At 43.7% G+C, this 25,956-nt stretch overlaps 1 protein-coding gene across 1 annotated transcript in view; it reads left to right on the forward strand.

The window, feature by feature from the left end:
• Positions 1 to 14,051, forward strand: part of NINJ1 (ninjurin 1) — a 68,661-nt gene extending 54,610 nt beyond the window's left edge. Inside the window, exons 3-4 of the mRNA XM_029600862.1 lie at positions 8,455 to 8,620; positions 10,961 to 14,051. Of these exons, the coding sequence (XP_029456722.1) occupies positions 8,455 to 8,609 (155 nt within the window). The 3' untranslated portion in view covers positions 8,610 to 8,620; positions 10,961 to 14,051. The remainder of the gene's footprint in view (positions 1 to 8,454; positions 8,621 to 10,960) is intronic.
• Positions 14,052 to 25,956: the final 11,905 nt, after the last annotated feature.

Below are 25,956 nucleotides of genomic sequence, written 5' to 3' on the forward strand. Positions count from 1 at the left end.
CAAGTCCATGATATTCTTACTTCTATTAAACAATTGTTTTGAATGACCATGCAACCAGAATTGTATCTTCTGAAGGCCAATTAACTGCCCTTCAGAAAATGCATAGTGCTATCATTAATGTTCCCTGTACGTACCTGGATCAGTCCAGACAGTAGGTTATGTCCCCCTTCCAGCAGAGGGAGTTAGAGGAAAACTATTAATCTCTCTCTACTAATTCTGGTTTGAATTTCCCTTTTCATCTCTACTTTCACTAAATTTTTGTTTCTCTCTGTTGGATGGATCATATATATATTAAAAAAAAAAAAAAAGAAATATATAACCCAAGAAAGTTTCAGATCCCTTTCTCCTTTCTCCCTGCTTTCTAAGTAAATCTTCTTGACAGAACCGGCAGCAGGTTAGTTTAATGTTGTTTTAAACTTGGGGTAAGTGTCTGTAATTTTTTACTTCACAGATTCAGTTTTGGCTGTCTGGGGGGGTGTACGTTGGTGGTCCAACCTCTTCCCCCACAACGACCCGCTGCCCTGAGAAGCCGTTTACCTCAGGGCAGCACTTGCAGAGAAGCGGCATTCCTCTGCTTTAAAAAAAAAAAAATAAATAAAATAAAATATAATAGGACTCTGACGGAGGCTTACCTTCACATCCGTATTCTGAAGCAGCATCAACGTTTCCTTCGTTCAAGATACTTGGACAACATTTTCAATTTCAGGCCTTACCGTTCGGTCTGGCGACTGCTCCCTGCACTTTCACCAAAGTTATGGTGGTGTTGACCTTTGTCAACAGGCAGTCAACAGAGTTTTGCACCTTCTGCACTCTCTGGGATGGGTCGTCAACTTTGCCAAGAGCAGCCTTTCTCCCTCACAGACGATCGACTTTTTGGGAGCACGCTTCGATACCAGCATGGGCAAGTTCTTCCTCTGTCATGATCGTGCTCAGTCTCTTATCTCGCAGGTACAGCAATTCCGCTGTCTCCCTCTCCCCACAGCATGGGATTATCTTCAGGTCCTGGGCTCGATGGCTTCAACTATATAGATCTAGTTCCTTGAGCCTTTGCACATATGAGAGTGTTGCTCTCCCGCTGGAAGCCAGTGTCTCAAATGTTCCAAGCCCTCCTGCCAAGGTTGGAGGTTGCCAAGGACAGCCTAAGCTGGTGGCTCTGTCTGGACCACTTGCTTCTGGGAGTGGACTTAGAGATCCCTCAGTGGGTGATCATCACTACGGATGCCAGTCTCTCCGGTTGGGGAGCGGTGTGCCAATCACAGTTGGCTCAGGGGCGATGGTCATCCGTGCGGGCGACATGGCCAATCAACCGTCTGGAGACCAGAGCAGTTCATCTCGCGTTAAAGCATTTCCTCCCTCTGGTTCATCACCGATCGGTAAGGATCCTCTCCGACAATGTGACGGCAGTGGCGTACATCAACCGTCAAGGGGGAACAAAGAGCCTGCATGTCTCTCGGGAGACGGACAAGTTAATGGCTTGGGCGGAACTCCACCTCTCCCAGCTGGCGGCCTCCCACATAGCAGGGGTCGACAACGTTCAGGCGGACTTCTTAAGCCATCAGCACATAGATCCCGGGGACTGGGAGCTCTCCACCGAAGCGATGGCACTGATCGTCAGACTGGGGGTCCCCCCATCTGGACCTGATGGCCACTCAGTGGAATGCGAAGGCTCTGCGCTTCTTCAGTCACAGAAGGGAGCACGGCGCAGAAGGCGTGGATGCCCTAGTCCTCCCATGGCCGACACATCTCCTACTCTGTGTTCCCACCATGGTCCCTGGTGGGCAAGGTGCTTACGATAGAAATTCACCAGGGGCCAGAGATCCTGGTAGCACCACAGTGGCACCAAAGACCATGGTTCGCGGACCTCGTCAACCTCGCGGTGGACGGCCCTCTTCGCCTGGGGCATCTGCAGAATCTGCTGCATCAGGGTCCTCTATTTTTCGACCGGGCAGATTGCTTCTGTCTTTCGGCCTGGCTTTTGAAAGGCGCAGATTGTGGAAACGGGGCTACCTGGAGTAGGTTCTCTCGATGCTCCTGAGGGCCAGGAAGACATCTACTTCTATTTCCTATGTCCGAGTCTGGAAAGTTTTTGAGGTCTGGTGTGATTCCATCCAGATATCACCACGTCACGCTTCTGTGGTCCACATCCTCTCCTTTCTACAGCAAGGCCTTGAGAAAGGTTTGGCTTACAATTCCGTGAGGGTTCAGATGGCCGCCCTTGGATCTCTTATCCGTCGCCTGGATGCTCCTCTTTCCTCGCATCCGGATATAGTTCGCTTTTTAAGGGGAGTGAAGCACCTACATCCACCGGTTCGCCGCTTATGTCCCTCCTGAAGCCTAAATTTGGTTCTTCGGATCTTGGGCGGCCCACCCTTCGAGCCGTTGCGCAGAGCTACACTGAAAGATTTAACTCTCAAGACAGTCTTCTTGGTGTCTATCTGTTCTGCCCACAGAATCTCGGAGATCCAAGCACTATCATGCAGAGAGCCCTTCCTCTGCTTCTCGGACTTGTCCTTGAGTACAGTGTCCTCTTTTCTGCCGAAGGTAGTCTCAGCCTTTCATTTGAACCAATCAGTGGAGCTTCCATCCTTTCCTGACAAAGATTCCAAGGAACTTCGACGGCTTGATGTCAAGTGAGTTCTTCTTCACTACTTGGAGGTTATAATGACTTCTGATTATTGGACCATCTCTTTGTCCTTTGGAGCAGTCCCAGGAAGGGGAATGCGGCTTCCAAAACTACTGTTGCTCGCTGGCTGAAGACAGCCATCTCTGCAGCATATATTGGTCCCAGGAAGCAACCTCCGGAGGGCATTAAGGCTCACTCCCTTCGGGTTCAAGCAGCCTCTTGGGCAGAAACCCAAGTGGTCTCTCCACAGGAGATATGCAGGGCTGCTACCTGGAAGTCGTTGCACACGTTTGCTCGTCATTATCGGTTAAATCTCCATCCTCCGGTTTTTGGCTCGTTTGGCACTCGGGTCATTTGAGCAGGGCTATCCGGGGCTCACCCTACGTAGGGAAGCTTTGGTACATCCCACTGCCTGGACTGATCCGGGTACATACAGGGAAAAGAAAATTATTCCTTACCTGATAATTTTTCTTCCTGTAGTACCACGGATCAGTCCAGACGCCCACCCTCAGATTTTCATGGTTTTTTGGGATTATCCTCCAGCTCGATTGATGGGGAGATTTCAGACTGTCTGTACCTGTTTAATGATTCAGTTTGCAAGTTGTTTTCTTGATGTTAAACTCAAGGTTTCATACATTTTGTACATGTTTCCAGTTGCTTGTTGATTTTCCATGATCCATCCTCCGTTTTTCTTCTGGCTTTGATATTCTTAATACTGAAGGGACGCAGAGGGCGCATCTGTGACTGGGAGAGCGCCCTTCAAGTTTTCCTCTGTCTCCCTCTGCTTGAAGGGGGACATAACCCACTGTCTGGACTGATCTGTGATACTACAGGAACGAAAATTAGCAGGTAAGGAATAATTTTCTTATAACATGTTACTCCATGGTAAGATTAAGAACTTAGAAAATACTGTCAAGAAGAACAACTTGTGTTTCTTCAACTTTCCCAGAATTTCCAATGTTTAAGCATCTCCATCCCATCCGAGGAGATTGGAGCAGGCGGTAACCCCAGATGACCGGCTGTATGTGTCAGACCTGAACCTGATGCAGGATTTGTAAGAAGTCCAAGAAACCATCATAGGGAATGCTACAATGATGGTGTTTCTATCCTTGAGTCTGATAGAAGCTAGAATCTAACATTATTTTTTTTTTCTGAAACACAGATTTTTTTGTTCATGGGTCAAAAAATGTGTCTTCTCAGATATTTCTCAAGTAACTTGGGCTAAGCACAAAACTTTCTGAGCATTTAACAAGAAACTGTGCAACTTGAGACTAAATTCTATCCCGTAAGTGCTTTGTAAAATATCATGGGCTTAGATACATTTGATTTGACCCCAAATAGCTCTTTATTTCTGAAAGGATAAAGTTAATGCTGGCCTAGATGTTCCTGTAGCTAGTATCCCTACCTCCTTTCGTGGAGTTTGATTGAATTTTTTTCTTATTGTCTTCTTTCTTTGTCTTATTTCTCAAGGGCTTTGTCCTAGTTATTGGGTTGCTGTGCATTTCCCTCATGTCTTTTTTTTTGTGAATTATTTTCAGAGCATTGGTTCTTCCTAGAATTAATCTTGGGACAAGTGAGGAAATTTTGGATTTCATGTTTGATTCTATTTAGTGTGATCACAGCAGCACTCAATCACCTGATCTTGCAGACAGGGGAAAGGCTAACTGATATACGATAAATATATAGGCTACAAACCCCCAATATAGAGAAGCTATATAGTGGTGTAAGTACACAAAGTAATCTCATTCCATGGCAGACCTCATACGGGGCATACGTATCTAGTGCCAATTCGCAGTAATACGGCAGCAGTATAATCATTGGTCTGTTGCCCGGTCCATATTTTTTTCAAAAAAGTTTTTTCTCATGCGGTAGTGAATAATAAAAATAAGCCATTGGCATATCATAAGTTGTGCAGCAAAATGTAGATCATCGCAACTTTTATAAAGCCTTTCAGGTTTTACCACATTTTGCACTTATCTTTTGTGAAGCTTTTACGGTTTATTTCCTCAAGAGGTTAGCAGAGACATGGGCGTGAGGACATGCACGGAGTCAAGCCCGACACGGACCGTGTTTCGGCAGGAAGCCTTCTTCAAGGGCCAACAATATCTGCAACAAAACATCTTAAATAAACCAACCATTCAACATAACTTAAAGCTATAAAAGAGTTATTTCAGTAGCAGTGGTACGAACGTGAGATTAAGAATAGCAGCAGCATCGTTGACGATAATATTATTTCTCTGCTAGAGTCAGCATTAGCGCGCCATTTTTTAAATAGTAATTGACCAATCAAAAGGCATGTTCCGCCCCGGAAATACCGGGGGCGGAGCATAGAACAGTCATACCAAAGAATACCATTCGATGGCTGCATTAAGGCCATCAGAACAGGTATTTTTCAATTTATCCTATGATCAACATAAGGCGCTCAAAGAACTGAAAAAATCATCTTCTCTTGTCATTAAACAAGCAGACAAAGGTGGTGCTACTATTGTCATGGATAGGGACTTCTATACCACTATGATTTCGACACATGTTTCTGACACAAACAACTATAAAATGCTTGCCTCAAGACCCAGGTCCAATTTGCTTCAACAGATTGAGGATTGCGTCGAAGACGGTTTTGCTACTGGCTTTATTTCTAAAAAAGAAGCTGCTTTCTTAGTCAATAAAGGTTATAGATCTCCAGTGATGTACATGCTCCCTAAAATACATAAACATCCTACGATCCCTCCTGGGAGACCCATTGTTAACACAATAGGGTCCTTGTTAGAACCCTTGTCTATTTTTGTTGACAGATTTTTGCAGCCTCTTATTCCTCAAATGGCTTCGTTTGTTAAAGATACAAAATCTATGTTATCCCGGTTGGATTCTATACATATAACGGATACTTGTTTTCTTGTTACCCTTGACATAAAGGCGCTCTACACCAGCATTCCTCAGGATGCGGCCCTTTTTATTTTGGATAAATTTCTTGATGCTCGTCCAAGACCCCATCGAGTTCCTACCACATTTTTGCTCACATTAGCTAGATTTGCTTTATGCGATAATTATTTTTTAGAAGACGACCATTTTTTCAATCAGATACATGGCACTGCGATGGGGGCCACCATGGCCCCCAGCCTTGCCAATTTATATATGGCTAATTTTGAGGAACAGTTGCTATATCCGGCACCCATATTTTCATATGTTTCAAACTGGACCCGTTATATTGATGATATTTTTTTCCTTTGGCACAGCGATGCAGTACACCTTAATATTTTTTTACAGTGGTTAAACACTTTGGACTCCAACCTCTTTTTTTCTATGCAGTTTCATCATGCTTCTATTCCGTTTTTGGATATTCTTATTACATTGGAGAATGGTCATTTTACTACGACTATTTATAAAAAACCCACGGACAGAAACACACTTCTTCATTTTTCAAGCTTTCATGCATATAGTCTAAAGAAGAGTCTCCCGATTGGCCAATTTTTGCGCCTCCGACGCCTATGCACTGACAAGGCAGAGTTTTGTATTCAGGCACAAGCCTTGGCATCTAGATTATTGCATCGTGGCTATCCCCCTAATGTGATTAAGAAGGCATTAAAAAGAGCATATAATGCACAACGAGAATGGTTACTGTTAGATCCTATTGAAGGTCGATTGGATCCTCCGTTGGTGTGTACTCTTCGGTATTCTTCTAGGGCTCAGGACGTTGTTAAGATTATACGAGATCATTGGTATATCGTGCAGACCCATCAGGTCTTTCAAGATTTTCCTTTAATTGCTTTTAGCAGAGGAAAAAACCTACGGGACCTGCTGACTCAGACTCAGCCGCAGACCTGTGCTCCCATTGACTCTGATACACCCCTTGGCCATTGGGCTTGTGGCAAATGCTCAATGTGTGTGCAATCTTTGGATGGCCCCTCATGGACTGACAATGCTGGCACTACTCGTGATGCCCATTTTCATTCGACCTGTTCTACCTCCCACGTTATATATATTATCATTTGTCCTTGCAATAAAATTTATGTTGGCAGAACCAAACGCAACATTAAAACACGATTAATTGAACACCGGAGTTGCCTTAACACCTGTAAAACTAATGCGCCTATTGTACAACATTGCCTTGACAATCAACATCAGTTCATGGACCTTAAATGGCGGGTTATTGACTGCATTTTTCCTACTATGAGAGGGGGAGACCTTCAGAAACTTCTGAACCAACGAGAACAACGTTGGATATTTCAACTACGCTGTACAGATCCTGATGGCCTTAATGCAGCCATCGAATGGTATTCTTTGGTATGACTGTTCTATGCTCCGCCCCCGGTATTTCCGGGGCGGAACATGCCTTTTGATTGGTCAATTACTATTTAAAAAATGGCGCGCTAATGCTGACTCTAGCAGAGAAATAATATTATCGTCAACGATGCTGCTGCTATTCTTAATCTCACGTTCGTACCACTGCTACTGAAATAACTCTTTTATAGCTTTAAGTTATGTTGAATGGTTGGTTTATTTAAGATGTTTTGTTGCAGATATTGTTGGCCCTTGAAGAAGGCTTCCTGCCGAAACACGGTCCGTGTCGGGCTTGACTCCGTGCATGTCCTCACGCCCATGTCTCTGCTAACCTCTTGAGGAAATAAACCGTAAAAGCTTCACAAAAGATAAGTGCAAAATGTGGTAAAACCTGAAAGGCTTTATAAAAGTTGCGATGATCTACATTTTGCTGCACAACTTATGATATGCCAATGGCTTATTTTTATTATTCACTACCGCATGAGAAAAAACTTTTTTGAAAAAAATATGGACCGGGCAACAGACCAATGATTATACTGCTGCCGTATTACTGCGAATTGGCACTAGATACGTATGCCCCGTATGAGGTCTGCCATGGAATGAGATTACTTTGTGTACTTACACCACTATATAGCTTCTCTATATTGGGGGTTTGTAGCCTATATATTTATCGTGATTCTATTTAGTGTCATGATAATTTAAACATTTTTTGTTGTAATTGCCCTTTTGAGATTTGTTTTCTTGGGATTTATTTATACATTGTTTTTAAACTTTTTTTTTTAACTAGCATGTTTGATGATAATGAGTGAAAAGGAGATAATTGGAGGAATTAAGATTTTCTTCCAGTTTATTTTTGGATTCTTTACTATAATTATTTGTATTTTTGCCATTGATGCTTTTTTCGCTCTTCATTTCTGACTTTTTCTTTCCTGCTGTGCCTGCTTTAGACTTTTTCCTCCTCTTCTCTCCACTCTTTTTTTTTTATCTCTATCCTTACTTGTCTGTTTTTCTCTGTGAAACCTTCACATGGCACAATATTATTTTTGGCTGAGATTAAGGCATTACTAGACAGTGATCATCAAGCAAAGCAGTTGTCAGTCATGGACTTGCTGTTCTGCTTGGTATTTTGTAGTAACGCTTGAATCTCACATGAAAGATTAAGGTTTTGAATTCCAGAGTTACTAACAAGTACCATATAGTTCAGAAGGCTGTGTTTCCCCTGATGTAGATAATCTTTCAAACTATATTTTGCTGAAGGAACTGCAGTCTATACCAGCAGTTGTGTGCTTTGGCTTTGTGCTATCTTGTAAAAGAGTCCCTCATAATTTTACAGCTTCTCCTAGATCGTTTTGTAAATCCTAGCAATTGTGTATGGGACATGCACAGCTATGCCATTCAGACCTTAAAATAGAAGTTTTAATTTTTAAAACATACTTTCTTTATTTTCCAAAGATAAGGACAGCATACAATATTTTATTATTAATTTTAACATAAATCTGTGTTGTTAATAATTTGTAAAGACTATATCCCCTTCTCCTTTGTTTTTTCTGTAGTGAAATATGATCTTAATAACCCGGCAAAGCATGCCAAACTGGATCACCTCAACAACATTGCGACAGGCCTGGTGTTCATAATAGTTGTTGTGAACGTGTTTGTTACAGCCTTTGGTGTTCAGAAACCATCAGTTATGCCCTCCTCAAAACAGTAGCGTGCAAAAAGGTGAGCTGCAAGTCTTTATAAATTCTCTTTCTCTTTGCTACAACATACAGTATTTACAAACTACTTGTTCATGACTGAGTTGTATGGGCCTTGCAAAGTGAAATATAGAGTTTGCATACACTTATTTAATAAGAGAAGTCACATTTTTCTCTCCTCATTTTCAGTGTAGTTCTGCTAGGATTATAGACAAGTAGGAAACATCCATTTACTCAGTCTACGTGTTCCTGTTTGGACAGTAGACAACATTTACATCAGACCCAGCAACGAGAGCCACTCCCTGGTGCTCAGTGTTGAAGGAAAGCCAAAAAGGTCTGGGATATCACCGTAACTGTACCTTAGCACAAAAAGCTTTTTGTAGTTGCTGTGTTCCATTATATAATATTCCATTACTATTTTGTTGCTATAAATACATAGGAAACATAGTAAAATTATATTTATCAGTCCTAACAAGTAATGGAAACCCATAATAAATAAAGAAGAATCTTTTGTCTTTCTAGTACTTTTCCAGAGTAAGTCTGATCTTGCCACTTACATATAAAAATAGGCAAAAGACAGGACTTATATTTCACAGCCTGCTGACTATTGCTTTGCAGCCAGCACTGTGTTAGTTTCCTGAGAGTTTGTTTCACTTGGTCTACACAACATAGTGTTACATCTGGCATGTGTTTTGGAAGTGAGTTGCTGAAGTTTAAAGTCTTAAAGAAGATTTAAGTATTTGCTGTCTACCTAGAAACACAGAAAATGCCAGCAGAAAAGGGCCTCTTGGTCCACCAAGTCTGTCCATTTACAGAACATCTATTTAGCATTCTGTACATTTTGTTTATGTATTTTAAGGAGCTTGATTCAAAAAGCTCAATCAAATGGAAAGGAAAATATGATTGATATGAGTACATGCCAAGTCAGACTAATCCAGCATGGATGGTATTTTTCATGCTGTCAGTCTAATGTAGCTTCTGACTCTATTATTCTTGTTAAAACAGCAGTATTAAGATCATTTAAAACATTAATTTGGTTACTAGTTAGAACAAAATCATCACTATTCACATTTTGCTTAAAGATATTATTTCATTCTGGAGATGAAATAATTGTTCACATTTTTCAAAAGTCATCCTAATCAGCCACTCCCATGACTAGGGATTGGGTAGGTTCTGTTGTTCCGATTCCTGTGATAAGGCCAGGCTGATAAATCCAAAGTAAAAATAAACATCCAAAGAGATAACTCATTGGAGAAAATTTTCCAAGTCCAGGTGTCTTACTGTAAGAAAAGGTCCTCATATTTTATTCTACATTTAAAAGGATAAGGATAGTATTGTGGTTTAATCGTTTTTAAATAAGTGGGATTTCCATTCTATAAAATCAGCAGGTGCAAAAGGGGCAAAGAATAGATATGCCTTGCTTTTGGTTTATATCTCTGGGCTTGAGACTTAACATAGTGATTAAATTGGAAATATGTGTTCATCAACAACGTTCTGCAACATGTACAGTACAGTCACTTGGATTTGCACTTTCTGTGACCTTTACGTGCAAAATCTAATACATAATTTAGAGCCTATCTTAGAACATAAGGAAAAGGGAGGAGAGGGTGGGAACTTGTCAAAGTTTTAATGCATTACAAATGATATTGTGGATTTCAATGCAAATATCAATTAATTTTCTATGGGAAAAACACTGGTGCAAAAATGGAGCAAAACTAGAGAAAACATTTGATAAATTCACCTGCAACCCCTTCCAATTCTTATCAGAGACCAAGCTTAGATTACTATAATCATAGCATACAGGATTTATGTTATTTTTATTTATTTATTTTAAAATATTTGTTACCCTCCCTTCCTATGTACAGGGCTGGGGATAGACAAAAAAGGGTAATTTGGTAGCAGCCTACATAAAGAAAATCAGCAAATATGCACATAAGTTACACCAGTTTTCTAAATGAACTTACAAGTATATGTTTGCTTTGAAAATTACCCTACCAAAATTACGTGCACACAATTCCATCTGCTAATTTGTGTGCGGATATTTTTTGAGGAAATGTATGCATGTACTTTTGAAAATCCAAAAGTATGCACATAAATCCAAACCCCTTCCAGCTATGTCTCTGGGAATGTCTGTGCAAACTTACACCCAGACAGGACATACTCATGTAAGTTTACCCATATTTTGGGCAGACAGTTTTAGAATATGTCATTTCTGCGGGTGAAGCACTGTTTTACCTGTGGAAATGCCTATGAAAATTGCCTTCTGTCTTACAGATCTAAAAGGCATATTTATCAACTCACCAAGACTAGATAATTCCCGGAGTCTGCTAGTAAAGTAACATTCTCAATTCTTAATTTTTTTCAGAACTCTGACGTCTTCCATCTCAAAGCACAGTACTGTAAATTGCACTCTAGACACTGGGACCTAACTTGGATTTCTGAACACATTATTTCATCTTTTTCTATGAAGAACATGAAGATTATTGAAGCAAATATCTTTTACTTCAATTTCTAAAAACTTTTTTCCAGCCAAACAAAACGTTAGTTTTTGTCAGATATTTCAAATGCACAAAATGCTGCACTACTGCTGAGTATGTTGGTATAAAAAATTGGGCATTTCCTTATAAAAGAAGTTGCACAAACACAACTCTGGCATCTAAGACTGTGGAAGCTGCAGGTTCCCAGAGTAAATCGGCAATACGTTTAAAATATTTCTGTGGTCTCCAAAGCAATCAGAAAATCCTGTTCCCATCCTGACCTAAATGCCTATGGATTATAAGGTGCAATGCACAGCGCTTTGATCAGTCTGAGTCTCTACTTCATTATTGGTCATTGATGCCCAAGAAGGATGAGAGAGGCCAATATTCTGCTCAGAAGGCATCACAAACAGTGACATCAAACCATGTTGGATAGTCACTGCTTTGAAGATTAAAAAAGAAGGTGGATACTAACCATAGCTCTGAACAATAATACACTGCCTAAGTTCTGTTTCATAGAAGACAAGAAACATTGACTTCAAGGAACTTTCATTTTAAATACCTATTGTAAAGGTATCTGCAGTAGTCATAAACCAAAATGTTAGAACAAAAGCCAGCTTTCTCTCACTATGGTTGTGCTTTGCTGTTTGCAGCATGATTGTGAAATCCCTAACGTGACAATAAGCTTTGTTAGCCAAGAGCTTCATTCTTATGTCGCTTTTCTAAAACTGCAGATTTTAGTTGTGCACTCCTTTTGTACAATAACAATAAACTGTTATTTACCCCCTTTGTGGAGAAATGCTTACATCCATGTACTCAAGAAAGGTAGAGAGAGGTCCAAGAAAGTGGATGAAAATAGCTCATCGTTGCTAATCTTACCTCAGAAACTGGAGACCTTTCACAGTGTCAGTGGAAAACAACACATTATCTAGGACAGGACTTCCCAAATATTTCCTTGGAAACCCACAACCAGTCATGTTTTCAGGATATCCACAATGAATATGGTTAATTAGGTCTCCAGAGCATGCAAATATATATCATATTATTCTTGAAAACCCGACTAGCTGTGGGGTCACCAGGATAGAAATCCTGGCCCAGGGCAACTCCAGGTTACTCAGGAGGCTATTTACTAAATGACAATAACATGCATTAACTGCCTACAGTGGCACTGAACATACATTAATACCCATGGTGATGCCTAGTAACATGTTCATGGGATTAGTAATACAGCTTTTTTTGCACTGTGGATTTTTTGTATTCATACTTAATTGACGAGATTAGCAAAACTTTGCATTTTAACAGCTCATTTACATGTATTGTGGTTTGCATTAATGTGTTTGCATGTGTTAATGTGGCTACTAATACAAAGAAATTAGCTACATCTCTAGAGGTAAAGTTAAATGTTTGCATTAAATACACTGGTAGCATGCAATTTTAATATGCATATTATCACTGCCTTTAATATTCAATTCACTATAGGCTTTCCAGCTTTTAGGAAATCATGTGTTAAAATGGCTTGTTAAAGTGCATATTTACCACACTTAACACTTGATAAATAGTTTCTTCAGTAAGCTCAGATTTTGATTAAAGAAGTATTTTGGTGCAGTTATCTCTGAGCATTAATAGGGGCAGTTCAGTTACTGTCAAACATATCAGTTCATATAGTTAATTAGTTCCTCCTACTACTACTCCATCTCCTATCTGCCTGCACTTTGCCCATTCAGAGTCTTGTCGGCTTCGTTTCTGTACCTGTCTCTTCTTCACTTGAGTTGGATGAAAATGTGGACAGGCAGAAACTGTTCATATGAAGAGGTCAGTAATCTAAGTGTAAAAATAGGAGTTTCTCTAAGTCTTAGGCTCTATCCACATTACAAAGCAGGATTTACAAATCTAAACTGATTCTGCTAAATGCAGTACTGGAAAGGAGAGGGGTGGTGTTTGTTTTCAGGTAGAAAATTCACCAGTTTAAAAATACTGGCACCCTGCCTACACTTGGAGAGTAATTTTAAAAAGCATTTGCATGCTTTAATTTAGTATGACACATGTAAATGCACTTTACCCATGTAAATGGGTTTTTGAAAATTGCTACAGTATATGCCATTGAATTGTCCATAGGATATTCACGTGTAAGTGCACTTTACGCATGTAAATGGATTTCTAGTTGAAATCTGTTTAGTCAGAAAAACATAAAATGGCTTTTTAAAATTGCTATGATAATATGCTACATTTACACGTGTAACTCCTTTTAAAATTCCCCTTTAACTTTTCAGCTAAGTCATGTTCAAAATTATTCTCTGAACATTTATAGAAACAGAATATTATGGCAGATAAAGGCTAGCAGGCTCATCTCATTTACCCATTATCTTTTCCTGTTGCAATAATGCAGAGCCTACTTTGATATCTGGCTTTCCCTTCATTTCCTCTCAGCTAAAGATCCTCTGTGCTTAGTCCATGCTTTTCTAGAATTCCATCACTGTGTTTGCACTAACAGTACCACCACCACCATTATATCCATGAAGACACCTCCTTTTCTGGGAGGAAATATTTCCTTATGTTACTTCTTTGTCTACCCCGCTTTGAGCTTTGATCTACAGCGTTCTTTCCAGTGAAAAATGAATGCCTCTTGTGCATTATATATGCCTTTTGTAGCATTTGAATTCCTGTCATATCCTCTCTCCCTTCTCCCCTAGGTCTAGAATATATATATTTCAGAAGCATTCCTTGAAAACAGTATTTTGAAGGCCATGTACTGTGAATCCAAACCTGGTTTAAGACACCCTTAGTTAAATTTAAATTCATTAAACCTGGCAGCCATCATGTAAGTTATGGAAAGTGTATAGCAAGCTGTTCCAGCAAACTAAATGTACTTTTATATTTTTAAGGTCTTAAGCAATACTTTCCCATCCAGCTCACATGAAAAATGAATTTTGTAAAGCAAATGGTGTCATGGATGATATAAATTATTTCATTATAAGCCCATTAAAGTAGCAGTGTTTTACTTCTAGACTATAAGTATTCAGCAGATGTGCATAGCAGCAAAGAGAGTAAGTGAAATGCTATTTTCTCCTAGGACAAGTAGGATGGTAGTCCTCACAGATGGGTGACATCATCAGATGGAGCCCGGCATGGAAAACTTTGGTCGAAGCTTTGACTGGCACACTGAGCATGCCACTATCCAGGCATCCACGCGAGGTCCCCCTTCAGTTTCTCTTTTTCCGTGGTGCAGTTGCCTCGCGGTTTGTGAAGCTCTGCTTCATTCTCTTTTTTTTGTGCTTCATTTCGGGAATTTTTCTCCATTCCATTGACAGATCCCCCTTCGCAGTCGGTGCCTCTCCTCGGTGCAGTAGGTAAAAAACATTTTTCCTCCTCTTTTTGCGGGTGATTCCCGGAGTCCCACTTTTCAGTGGCCCCCGGTCATCGACCGTGCGCTGGTTGTTTTTCAAGGTGTCATTCAGCTTTTGGTGCCCCAGTTCCCGCGGACCATGTCCATCACAGATCCGCATGAGGTTTGCATCCTTTGCCTGAGGGCCTCTCATGACATCCGAGGGTGTCAGCTGTATGATCAGATGACCCCCAAGGGCCTGCAGGCTCGTCGCAATAAAATGGAGAAACTTTTCGGTTCTAAAAAGTCCGCTCCATCAACATCCGAGTCCCCAGGAGTAGAGGGGAGCTACTTGATATGCTCCCCCTCGTCATTCCCCCGACGACGTCTTCTAAAGACCAAGGAAACAGTGATCGGTCCTCCATGATCTCACCGGTTTTTAGGATATCGGGATCCACCGCTTCTTCTGAGAAAGGGAAAAACCGGGCCAAGCACCATGGGAGATCTCCTAAGCATAGACACCGGTCACCGTTGACACATGGCTCCGGTTCTGGTGCGATGCTGGCGGCTGCCACAATGCCACCAAAGCGACCCCGTGATACCAAGGCCCCATCCTCCAATAAACCCGGGAGTCCCAGGCATTCCCCATAGACATCAGTGCTGGGCACCGTGCCTCCTCGGAGAACCGAGGAAGCACTGGTAACGCCTCATCCCCCTCCCTCAGTCCCGGCCTCACTGTACATTCGGAGGAGCTGGACCGCAGGGTGCAGAATGCAGTGCTCCAAGCTCTGTGGAGAGTTGAGCCGCCCCTGCCACCGGTCCTCACGTCAGTGCCAGAGCCTCCGCTGACTGTCTTGGCACCCTTGCTCGAGCTTCTGGACATCCTCCTTGGCGCCCTCCCAATGCAATCAGTGCCTGAGGGGTCTTTGGTGCCCCAGCAGCCAGGGATTTCCTCAGGCGTCGCCCATACAGGACCCATGATGGCCTCAGAGAGGAAGAAGGCCCTTATGATCCATGGGGTGATGACACTTCAGAGTCTTCATCTGAAATCTCAGATGACCCCCTTTCAGAGCCTTCCCCACCGGAGGAAAGACTTAGGTCTCCCCTGGAGGACCTCTCCTTTGCAGGATTTGTTAGGGCCATGGCCAAAGCTATCCCCTTCCAACTTCTCACGGAGGAGGATGTGCGACATAAGATGTTGGAGGTACTCCAATTTGTCGACGCCCCTAAGGAGATAGTGGCCCTTTCCATTCAGGGAGGAAGATTCAGAACCAATGTCAGGAAGTATTTCTTCACGGAGAGGGTGGTGGATGCCTGGAATGCCCTTCCGGAGGATGTGGTGAAGACCAGAACTGTGAAGGACTTCAAAGGGGCGTGGGATAAACACTGTGGATCCATAAAGTCAAGAGGCTGCCAATGAAGAGTGGGTGACTCGCCAGAATGATGGCTACTGCCTGGAGTCAATACCCTTATTAAATAAACATACACAGGCTTACGGTGACTCCAACATCGCTCTAAGCTTCAACAGCAAGAGGAAATGTGGAAAAAAAGGATTCACACTCACAAAGAGGGGAGTAGCTGGCTTGTTACGGCGGTTACTACCCCAAATCAAATAAGCCTGATACTTCACTTTCAATGCATATACAGCAAAGTTCTCTGATTCAACGGCAGGGGAGAAGAAAAACTGATACTTCACACATCCAGCAGAGCTCTCTGCTTCAACGGCAGGGGAGAAGAAAAGAGGGTTCGCACTCACAAAGCGGGGAGTAGCTGGCTTGTTACGGCGGTTACTACCCCAAACCAAATGTGCCTGATACTTCACTTTCGATGCACATCCAGCATGGCTCTCTGCTTCAGCGGCATGGGAGAAGACTTATACGTCACGCATATCCAGCATAGCTCCCTGCTTCAACGGCAGGGGAGAAGAAAAACAACCAATAAGGGCTAATAACATAGTCTGGGTAAAACAAATGAGCATGGGTGCAGCTTGCTTGTTGCGGCAGCTACTGCCCCTGACGGATCGGGCTAGATGTTTCACTTGGATGCAGCTCCATCACTGCTCTCTACATTAAGGGTGGGGGTGGAAGGGAAATAGAACCAAGAGCTAGGAGAAACAGATAAGTATGAGAGAAAATGTGTGTGAAGCTTGCTGGGCAGACTAGATGGGCCATTTGGTCTTCTTCTGCCGTCATTTCTATGTTTCTATGTTTCTATGTTTCTATGATATCCTTAAGGAACTTCTCCTTAGCATGTGGAAACACCCGATCTCCATTTCTCCAATGAATAGGAAAATGGATGCCACCTACCTGGTGCAGCAAGCTTTAGGGTTTGAGAGGCAGCTTCTCCCTCACCAGTCTGTGGTTGTGGAGTGGGAGTCCGCTGTCAAAGAGGCCAAGCGCTCTTGAACCCATGCCTCTACCCCTCTGGGTCGGGAGCATAGGGAACTGGATGCTTTGGATAGGAAGACTTTTCAGGGCATTATGCTCATCGCCCCTATTGCCTCCTACCAGTTGTATATGACCCAGTGCAACTGAAACCTGTAGAAAGCCTCTCCCAGCAGCAACTGGAGTTGCTTTCTGACGTTGTCCAGTTGGGTATGGAAGGTGGGAAACACAAGGTGAGGTCCACCTAGGATGTCTTTGAGACAGCAGCCCAGGTGGCCGCTATGGGCATTGGCGCCCATAGGATGGCCTGGCTATGGGCTTCCAACCTCCGTCCAGAGGTGCAGGAGAAGCTGGCTGACCTCCCTGTATGGATGATAACTGTTTTTGGGATAAGGTCAGAGATGCGGTAGCTCAGTTGAAGGATCACCACAAAACCCTCCAACAATTCTCCGCTAGTGGTTCAGACCCACCCTCCTCTGCCAGGAAATCTTCCAGGCCAGGTTCCAGGAAGTCTTTTTACTGGCAGCGGAAATATTACCCCCCTGCCTCTCTTACTCGCACGCCCTGTGCTAGCTCTGGGGCCGTTCCATTCAACAGTGTGCACCTAGGCCCCAGCCGGCCCCCAACAAGCCCTGGCTATGGGCTTTTGACTGGCGGTGAGGGAGCACGGGTCAGCAGGACGTACCTCCAGCACTGGATCCCTCAGTGGGAGGCAGGCTTCTTTACTTCGCCCATTACTGGGGAACCATCACTTTAGACCAATGAGTCCTTACCTTAGTTTGTCAGGGGTAATGTCTCAATTTCAGAAGGATTCCAGAGAACTCTCCCACATGTCCATCGTGGGGCTAGTCTGCCCAGCAGGTCATACTTTGAACAGAACTATCCGCCCTTCTCATGACAGGGGCAGTAGAGCCCGTTCCTCACCCTCAGCAGGGCTGGGGGTTCTATTCAAGGTATTTTCTCATACCAAAGAGGACTGGGGTTTTGCGCTCCATTCTCGACTTCAGGGCATTGAACAAATTTCTCACAAGAGTAAAGTTCAAGATCATTTCTCTGGGCATTCTGATTCCCCTCCTCAGAGGAAGAGACTGGCTCTACTCCCTCGCTCTCAAGGATGCCAACGCCCACATTGCCATCTTCCCCAGGCACAGAAGGTATCTGCAATTTGTTGTGGGGAAGGCTCATTACCAGTACAGGGTACTGCCTTTTGATTTGGCCTCAGCCACTCGAGTCTTCACCAAGTGCCTGACAATGGTGTCCGCATCTCAAGCACTGTGTGTTGCACGTCTTCCTGTACCTGGACGACTGGTTAGTCAAAAGCGACTAATGCACGGGAGCAATGGACATTTTAGCCCTGATGATGCAGACGCTGCAGTCCTTGGGTTTTGTTATCAACTACCCAAAATCTCACCTCTGCCCTTCTCCCTGGCTGTACTTAATAGGAAAATTCAACAAATAAATTTGTTTATTCATATATACCTGTAACCTATCTAACATTAAAATCTGACACATTCATCCATCACACATACACCCACATATAAAATCAATTTTCATCAATGAACATGAAATATATTGTATACAATGTATATAGTAATGTAATTATACAATGCCAATATTCAAATCCAAAATTATTAATATTTAATAATTTGTATAAAGTGCTAATAATTAGGGATGTGAATTGTGTGATCGATCGTCTTAACGATCGATTTTGGCTGAGGGTGGGGGAAATCTGATCGTCTTAGTTTTTTTGGTTAAAAAATCGTTTTATCGGGGGAGGGGGGAGGGCGGGAAAACCGGCACACCAAAATAACCCTAAAACCCACCAGCGCCATTTCTATTAACTCAGCAGTGGCCAGAAAGCGGGAGATTGCGCCGGGACCCCCCCACTGGACCCCAGGTAATTTAAAACATTTTGGGGGGGTTCGGGAGGGTGGGTAATTTATTTTAAAGGGTCGGGGTGGGTTTTAGGGTTGTTTTGGTGTGCTGGTTTTCCCGCCCTCCCCCCTCCCCCAATTTACGATTTTTTGACGATAAATCGGGGGAATTGCTATTGTATCGCGGCTCTAATGATTTTTGACGATTTAAAATATATCTGATTATTTTAAATCATCAAAAAGCAATTCACATCCCTACTAATAATGTTAAGGTGCTAATAATGTATAAAGTTCTTTTTATGTAACAAACTGATGATAGTCCAGAGAGTCCAACAAAGATCTTCGTTTCGCCTGATTTATCTCAAAGGCTTCTTCAGGGAAGGACTTAAACATCAAGAGTCAACAAACACCTATATTCCCCGATAATATTCTCATAATGCTTTTCAACAGGTGTGTTTGTTAATGTCATCAACTCTGAAGAGCCATCAAACAAAATGCTTATATGATCAATCACAATTATTCAAACCATATCCCAACAGGGAATTCATCATCTTCAAGAATCTTCAGAGCTCTTCAGCAATTTTCTCACACGATCAATCCCAGAGATTCATATCAAGACCCAACACAGAATTCACCATCTTCAAAAAAAATTCTTCAGAAGAATAATTATACGCTCAGTTTAGAATATCTCATAACACCTCCTTTCCCGGAAGGGATTCACCATCCGGAAATGACGTCTACTTTATGTTTGAAAAAGAACGTCTTCTTCTGAACAATTTTTTTGAAGATGGTGAATTCTGTGTTGGGTCTTGATATGAATCTCTGGGATTGATCGTGTGAGAAAATTGCTGAAGACCTCTGAAGATTCTTGTTGGGCCACATGGCGACCTTGGTCCATGTTACTTTGCTAGCCCATCTTTGCATGTGAAGAGCACAATGGTTGTTGCTGTCCCAAGGGCAGCAGGCATCCCAGGACCTTAAGGCCCGTGTCTCCATCACACCACCTCTGAGGATCTCTCTGTCCTGGTGGCAGAATTTCTCCAGTTTGGAGCAGGGGATCCCCTTCCAACCCGTCCTGCCCCAAATAGTCCTTACTACCATTGTCTCTGCTTAGGGCTGGGGAGCCCATGTGGATGGCCTTTACATGCAAGGTCACTGGACTGCTCAGGAAGCTCTCTGCCAGATAAACGTCTTAGAGCTTCAAGCGATTCATTACACCCTGTGGGCATTCCAGGACCAGTTGTCACACAAAGAAGTCCTGATTCGGATGGACAACCAAGTTGCGATGTGGTATATTAACAAATAGGGAGGCTCGGGGTTGTTCCTCCTCTGCCAAGAGCCGGTGCAATTCTGGTCCTGGGCCATGTCGTTGTGGGCGACATACCTACCCGGGACTATGAATGTGCTGGTAAACCGTCTAAGCCACTCTTTTCAGCTGCACAAGTAGTCCCTGAATCCGACGGTGGCGACCTGGTTTTCCACCGGGATGTAGACCTTTTCGCCTCCCCGTACAACTGTAAGGTGAGCAACTTTTGCTCCCTGTTTGCACGGGACAGTCATCCAGCCTCCGACGCCTTCACCCTTCATTGGGGGAAGGGCCTCTTGTATGCATATCCTCCTCTCCCGCTCCTCTTGAAGACTCTTATTATATTGCTGTTGCCTTTCGCTCATTTTTTAGCCTACTTAGGTTCCTTCTTCAGAAGAAGAGATCGAAAGGTAGTTGTAACATTATGTATACATTGCTTTTATTGGCCCAGTAAAAAATATCAAACTTCAAAGTGGCTGGTTTAGAACAATACCTCTGATACTACTATATTGCACTGTACTGTGACAGTGATTGATATGTCAAGGTATTCACATGTGTATCTGTACAGATGGGAGCCAGATCTGAAAACAAATGATGACTGAGAGCAGACTGGGAGGGAACATCCCTATACCCCTACATAACCTTCATGCCCTTACCCTCTCCTCTTCTCTCCTCCCTGACCCCTAACCCCTTCCTAGCTACATTTTGTTTTTCTTCGATTATGCACTGCTCCTCGGGAGCAGAAGTAATCTCCACCGGCGTACGCTGTCCCAGCCCGCCCACTGCCCCTTCCCGCCCAGACCACGCCCCCTGGCCCGCCCCTTTTCAAAGGCCCGGCACTTCAGCACGTAACGGGGGTTATGCGCGTGGCTGGGCCCTTCCAAAAATGCGTGCAGTGCGCGCAGGGCCCAGCCATGCATGTAACCCCTATAATTCACGCATGCAGGTCTTTTAAAATTTACTTGTGAGTGAAATCTTTTAAGATGTTAACTTTGAAAGTAATTTCCATGGGTAAAACAGGGTTTTGAAAATTCCCCTCCCTATGTGCAAAGTTACATGCAGCACCTCTAACTTTACCCATGGTGAGAAAAGGTGTTCTTGGAGGTGGGGTTTCGGACGTGCTTGCACTTGCATGTATCCTTTTGAAATTTCAAAAATGTATGGTTTTATCTTATTTATATTCTGCTTTTCAGGCACTTCAAAGCAGATTATGTTCAGGTACTGTAGGTATTTCCCTGTTCCCAGATGGCTCATAATCTAAGTGAAGCAATGGAGGGTAAAGTGACTTGCCTAAGGTCACAAGGAATAACAGTGGGATTTGAATACTGGATTAGAGATGTGAATCGGAACAGGAATCGGTTTGGTTCCGGTTCCGATTCAAATCGTGCATTTTTTTTCGTCTGGCCCGATCGGTTTTTTTTTTATCGGCTGTGCCCGATCCGATAAACAAAAAACCCACCCCGACCCTTTAAAACCGCTCCCATAGCCTCCACCACCCTCCCGACCCCCCCCCCCCCCCCCAAAAACATTTTAAAATTACCTGGTGGTGCAGCGGGGGTCCCAGGAGCATTCTCTCGCGCTCGGACTGTCGGCCGATAAACAAAAAACCCACCCCGACCCTTTAAAACCGCTCCCTTAGCCTCCACCACCCTCCCGCCCCCCCAAAAACGTTTTAAAATTACCTGGTGGTCCAGTGGGCCCCGGGAGCGATCTCCCGCTCTCGGGCCGTTGGCTGCCACTAATAAAAATGGCGCCGATGGCCCTTTGCCCTTACCATGTGACAGGGTAACCATGCCATTGGCCGGCCCTATTCAAATGGTAGGAGCACTGGACGGCTGGCGCCATCTTTAAAAATGGCACGGGCCATCCAGTGGGGGGGGGGGGGGGTGAGGGAATCCAGGGCATTTTTTATATTTAGGAGGGGATAATGGCCCAATAGAGCATCTAGGACATTTGGGGCTGGGAAGCAGAAAATTGGACAATAGGTCCCTTCATTTTTTTTTCCATAAGAAATTTCTACTTAACCGGATCTCTTTTGAAGAGATCCAGTTTAGTATGAAATTATCTGGCCAGATATAACTAAAATTCAGCTAAGTTAGCCAGATAACTAAACCCCTCCCAAAAACGCCCCTGGAATTCCTTTTTGTCTGGCTAGATTTTAGGCATAAATCTAGCTGGATAAGTGGTTCAATATGCAAAACCTTTCCATTTAGGTGGATAATTTGTGAGCTATCCATATAAATGGTTTGAATATTGACCTTTAGGTCCTAATTTATCACATTAAAAATTAATACTTTATGTTTATGTTATCAATATGAACCTGTTTTTATGCATTTTGTCTTTTCTAAAATTTTCACATAAAAATATAAATTTCTTAGCATTCAGACAGGTGAATCCAAAACCAGTGGGTTATGCACCTCTACTAGCAGATGGAGATGGAGCAAAGCTGACATCACGGTATATATATCCCTGCAGTGACATCAGCCTGCCAGTATTCTCCGACTCCAGCAGATGGTGAACGTGCATCTCCCTACCAGGGATTGCTTTTAGAACGAGAAAGAAAAAGGAAATTAAATTCACCCTGCTTTCTTGTGGTGATGCCATACAGTCCCTCCCTCAGTCAAGAATTCCTGAGGTGATATCCTCAGATCCCTCCCTCAGATGAGTGCCTTGGCCCAGTAGCTGGTTTTCAGCTGGCGTGAACTTAGCTGTTGGGGGAAAAAAAAAAAAAACAGCTGAAATGCAGCCAGTGCAGGAAGCCGAGTGCGGCGGTGAAGGTATATGCCCTCTCCCCCTACAGCTGGAGATCAATTCTGTACTCACTCGAGACGGGCTGAGCTCAGGTAAAGAATAAAAAAAATAATAATAGAAAGGGAGGTGAGTTTTTGTAGGGGTTCCTCTCTCCATCAGTCTCTGTGCTCAGCGTGCTGATCCGATGTTCATTCCCACCTCCATGGGAGTTTGGGGGACATGGGCAGCCTGGCAGATTGAGCAGCTTTTTGTCTAGGCCCTGCTCTCAGGCTTTTCTTGTTCGTCGCATGGTAGGCCGCAGCGGTATTTCGCACACTTTTTTCCTGTGTATTAGGCTACCCTCTTCAGTTCCGTTGGTTTGTGCGAGTGTGTTTGGCTGTGCTTCCAGGTTTGCGTCCAATTTGGGCACCTGCTATTAAGTTCACTTAGAGAATAGCCACTGCCATTAGCAATGGTTACATGGAATAGACTTAGTTTTTGGGTACTTGCCAGGTTCTTATGGCCTGGATTGGCCACTGTTGGAAACAGGATGCTGGGCTTGATGGACCCTTGGTCTGACCCAGTATGGCATTTTCTTATGTTCTTATGTTCTTAGTTGGACGCTTGGTTGGGCGCCTCATTGGACATCCAATTGGTTAAGGGCATCTATCTGTGTGCCCATTAGCATATGCTTATCTGTGTGCACAAGCAGTGTAGCCTTGTGGGAGCCCAGCTTTTGGTTGCCCATCAAGATACAGTGTTGACCTAGTTTTTTTTGCAGCACGCTTCCAGCTAGATGTACACTCCTCAGGTGCTTATTTCAGCATACTGATAGACTGATGGTGCCTATAGCAAAGAAACCTAAGCGCTGTGCTGCTTGTCATATTCGGGCATTTCAGTCTGGTGTTCCCTCTAATTTGTGTCAGCGTTGCTTGGAGGCTCACGGGGAATTACCTTTATCTGATTTTACTAAGTCTGGTTCTTCCCAGCCTGATGTGGGACTGGGAAAAGAGTTGCCAGAAAGGTTGCCTAACTTTGGAGCTCCCCCTAACTGGTTCGTTAGTGGGGGAAGGTAGTTCAGTGGGCTCAGGACATGTGCCACCTGGTTTTGGCATGGATCCCTCTGCCTTTTCTTGGGTAGAATTTTTTTCAAGGACTACAGTCTTTTCTTCAGGCGCAGTCCTCAGCCTCGGCCAAAGTTAAAGGTTCATGGTCACAGGTGGTGAAACCCCACACGCCCTGGTGCTGCAGGTAAGCGTCAGGGTATGCCTAGATCAGCTGACGGTCTTGCATGGATTGCATGGATGATGAAATCAATCCTTTCTCCCAGGAGGATGGGGAAATTCCTCCAGGATTGGAGCTGTATAGATCTATGTTGCGGTTCTTTCATAAAGATGAGTTACCGGCTCTGATTTCCCAGACATTGAAGATGCTGGAAGTATCTGGGGCTGAATCCATGTCTAAGCCAAAGAAAGATCCCCTTTTGATTTCTTTGCATAAAGTTTCATGTTTCTTTCCTTTTATGGAGGCCATTCAAGAATTAATTGATCTTGATTGGGGCAACCCAGAAGCTAATTTCAAAGGGGGACAAGTCTTGGAAGGCCTCTACCCCCTGAACCTAGCTGAGCGAGAGCAATTGAGCTCTTCAAAAGTGGATGCGCTGGTGTGTGCTGTTACCAAGTGGACGACTATTCCCGTAGAAGGGGGAGCGACCTTGAAGGATGCTTAGGATAGGAGGATTGAGGCCACCCTGAAGTAGGCCTTTGGAGCAATGGCAATAACTTTGCAGATAGCTTCTTGTTGTTACCTGGTAACTCGCTCTTGTTTGCTTCTCTCTCAGGAGTTTGATGAATCTAGTGTAAATGCCTGGGCAATGATGGAACCTGCAATCGCCTTTTTGGCAGATGAGGGCTGCAATTTGGTCCGCACTTCAGCCAGAGGCTTCAGTAATAGCGAACAGGCTTCAGTAATAGCAACCAGGCGGCAATTATGGCTGAGAAATTGGTCAGCTGATGCAACCTCCAAGCCTAACCTTATGAAGCTTCCTTTTAAAGGCTCGCTTTTATTTAGGAGTGAGCTGGAGAAAATGGCCAATAAGTAGAGTGAGTCCATGGTTCCTCGTTTGCCAGAAGATAAGAAACAGACACTGCACTCCTTCAGCATGAGAGGTCATACTAGGGAATCCAAATGTTTTCAACCTTACAGAGGAACGGCTTTTCAGAGGGCTTGACATTTGGGTAGGTCTCAGTTCTTTCATCCCAGGCAGCCCAGATGGGGTGCAGGCTCAGGTAATGGAGTCCCCCAAGCCTCCCAATTAAGGTATGCCAACCCACCCCCAGGAACAGGAGATAGGGAGTCACCTCTCCCTCTTTTATCGGAAGTGGGTCGAAATTATGTCAGACCAGTGGGTTCTGGAGGTGATATGAGATGGCTATGTGCTGGAGTTTCGCAGTGTTCCTCGGGACATATTCATGGTGTCTCCCTGCAACTCTCCACAGAAGAGACAAGCAATGGAGTGTAATTTGTTAAGACTCCTCAGTCTGTGGGCTGTGGTTCCAGTGCCTACATCTCAAGAAAGTAGCGGCTGATATTCCATTTATTTCATTTTGTCCAAGAAAGAGGGCTCTTTTTGCCCTAGCCTGGATCACAAGGGGGTCAATGGTCATTTGCTTGTGACTAATTTTCGCATGGAAACCTTACGCTCGATGATAATGACTGTACAGTCGGGGGAGTTTCTGAAGTCTCTGGATTTGTCCAAAGTGTACCTGCATATTCCCATCCAGCTGGAGTATCAACGGTTTCTGCATTTTGTGGTTTTGGAACACCATTATCAATTTTGAGCACGATCTTTTGGATTGGCCACAGCACCCAGAACTTGTTCCAAGGTTATGGTGGTGGTGGCGGTGGAATTGAGAAAGGATAGGATCCTAATACACCCGTACTTGGACGACTGGCTGATTTGGGCCAAGAGTCTGGAAGAGAGCCTCCGGGTTTCATGCAAGGTGATCTTCTTGTTTCAGGAGATAGCTTGCTCTTGGCCAGGTTCATCATACAATCTTCAGCCATCTCAATCACTAGAGTATCTCAGTGTTTGGTTCAACACAGAGTAGGGCAAGGTGTTCCTGCTGGAGAGCCGCATTCAAAAGCTGATGGCGCAGGTGCATCTTTTGACGAACACAATACACCCAACAGTGTGGTCCTATCTATAGTATAGGTGCTCGGATTGATGGCGGCAACCCTGGAGGTGGTGCCATGGGTGAGGGCGCAT

Source organism: Rhinatrema bivittatum, chromosome 4, assembly GCF_901001135.1.
Source record: "Rhinatrema bivittatum chromosome 4, aRhiBiv1.1, whole genome shotgun sequence".
Lineage (NCBI taxonomy): Eukaryota > Metazoa > Chordata > Amphibia > Gymnophiona > Rhinatrematidae > Rhinatrema > Rhinatrema bivittatum.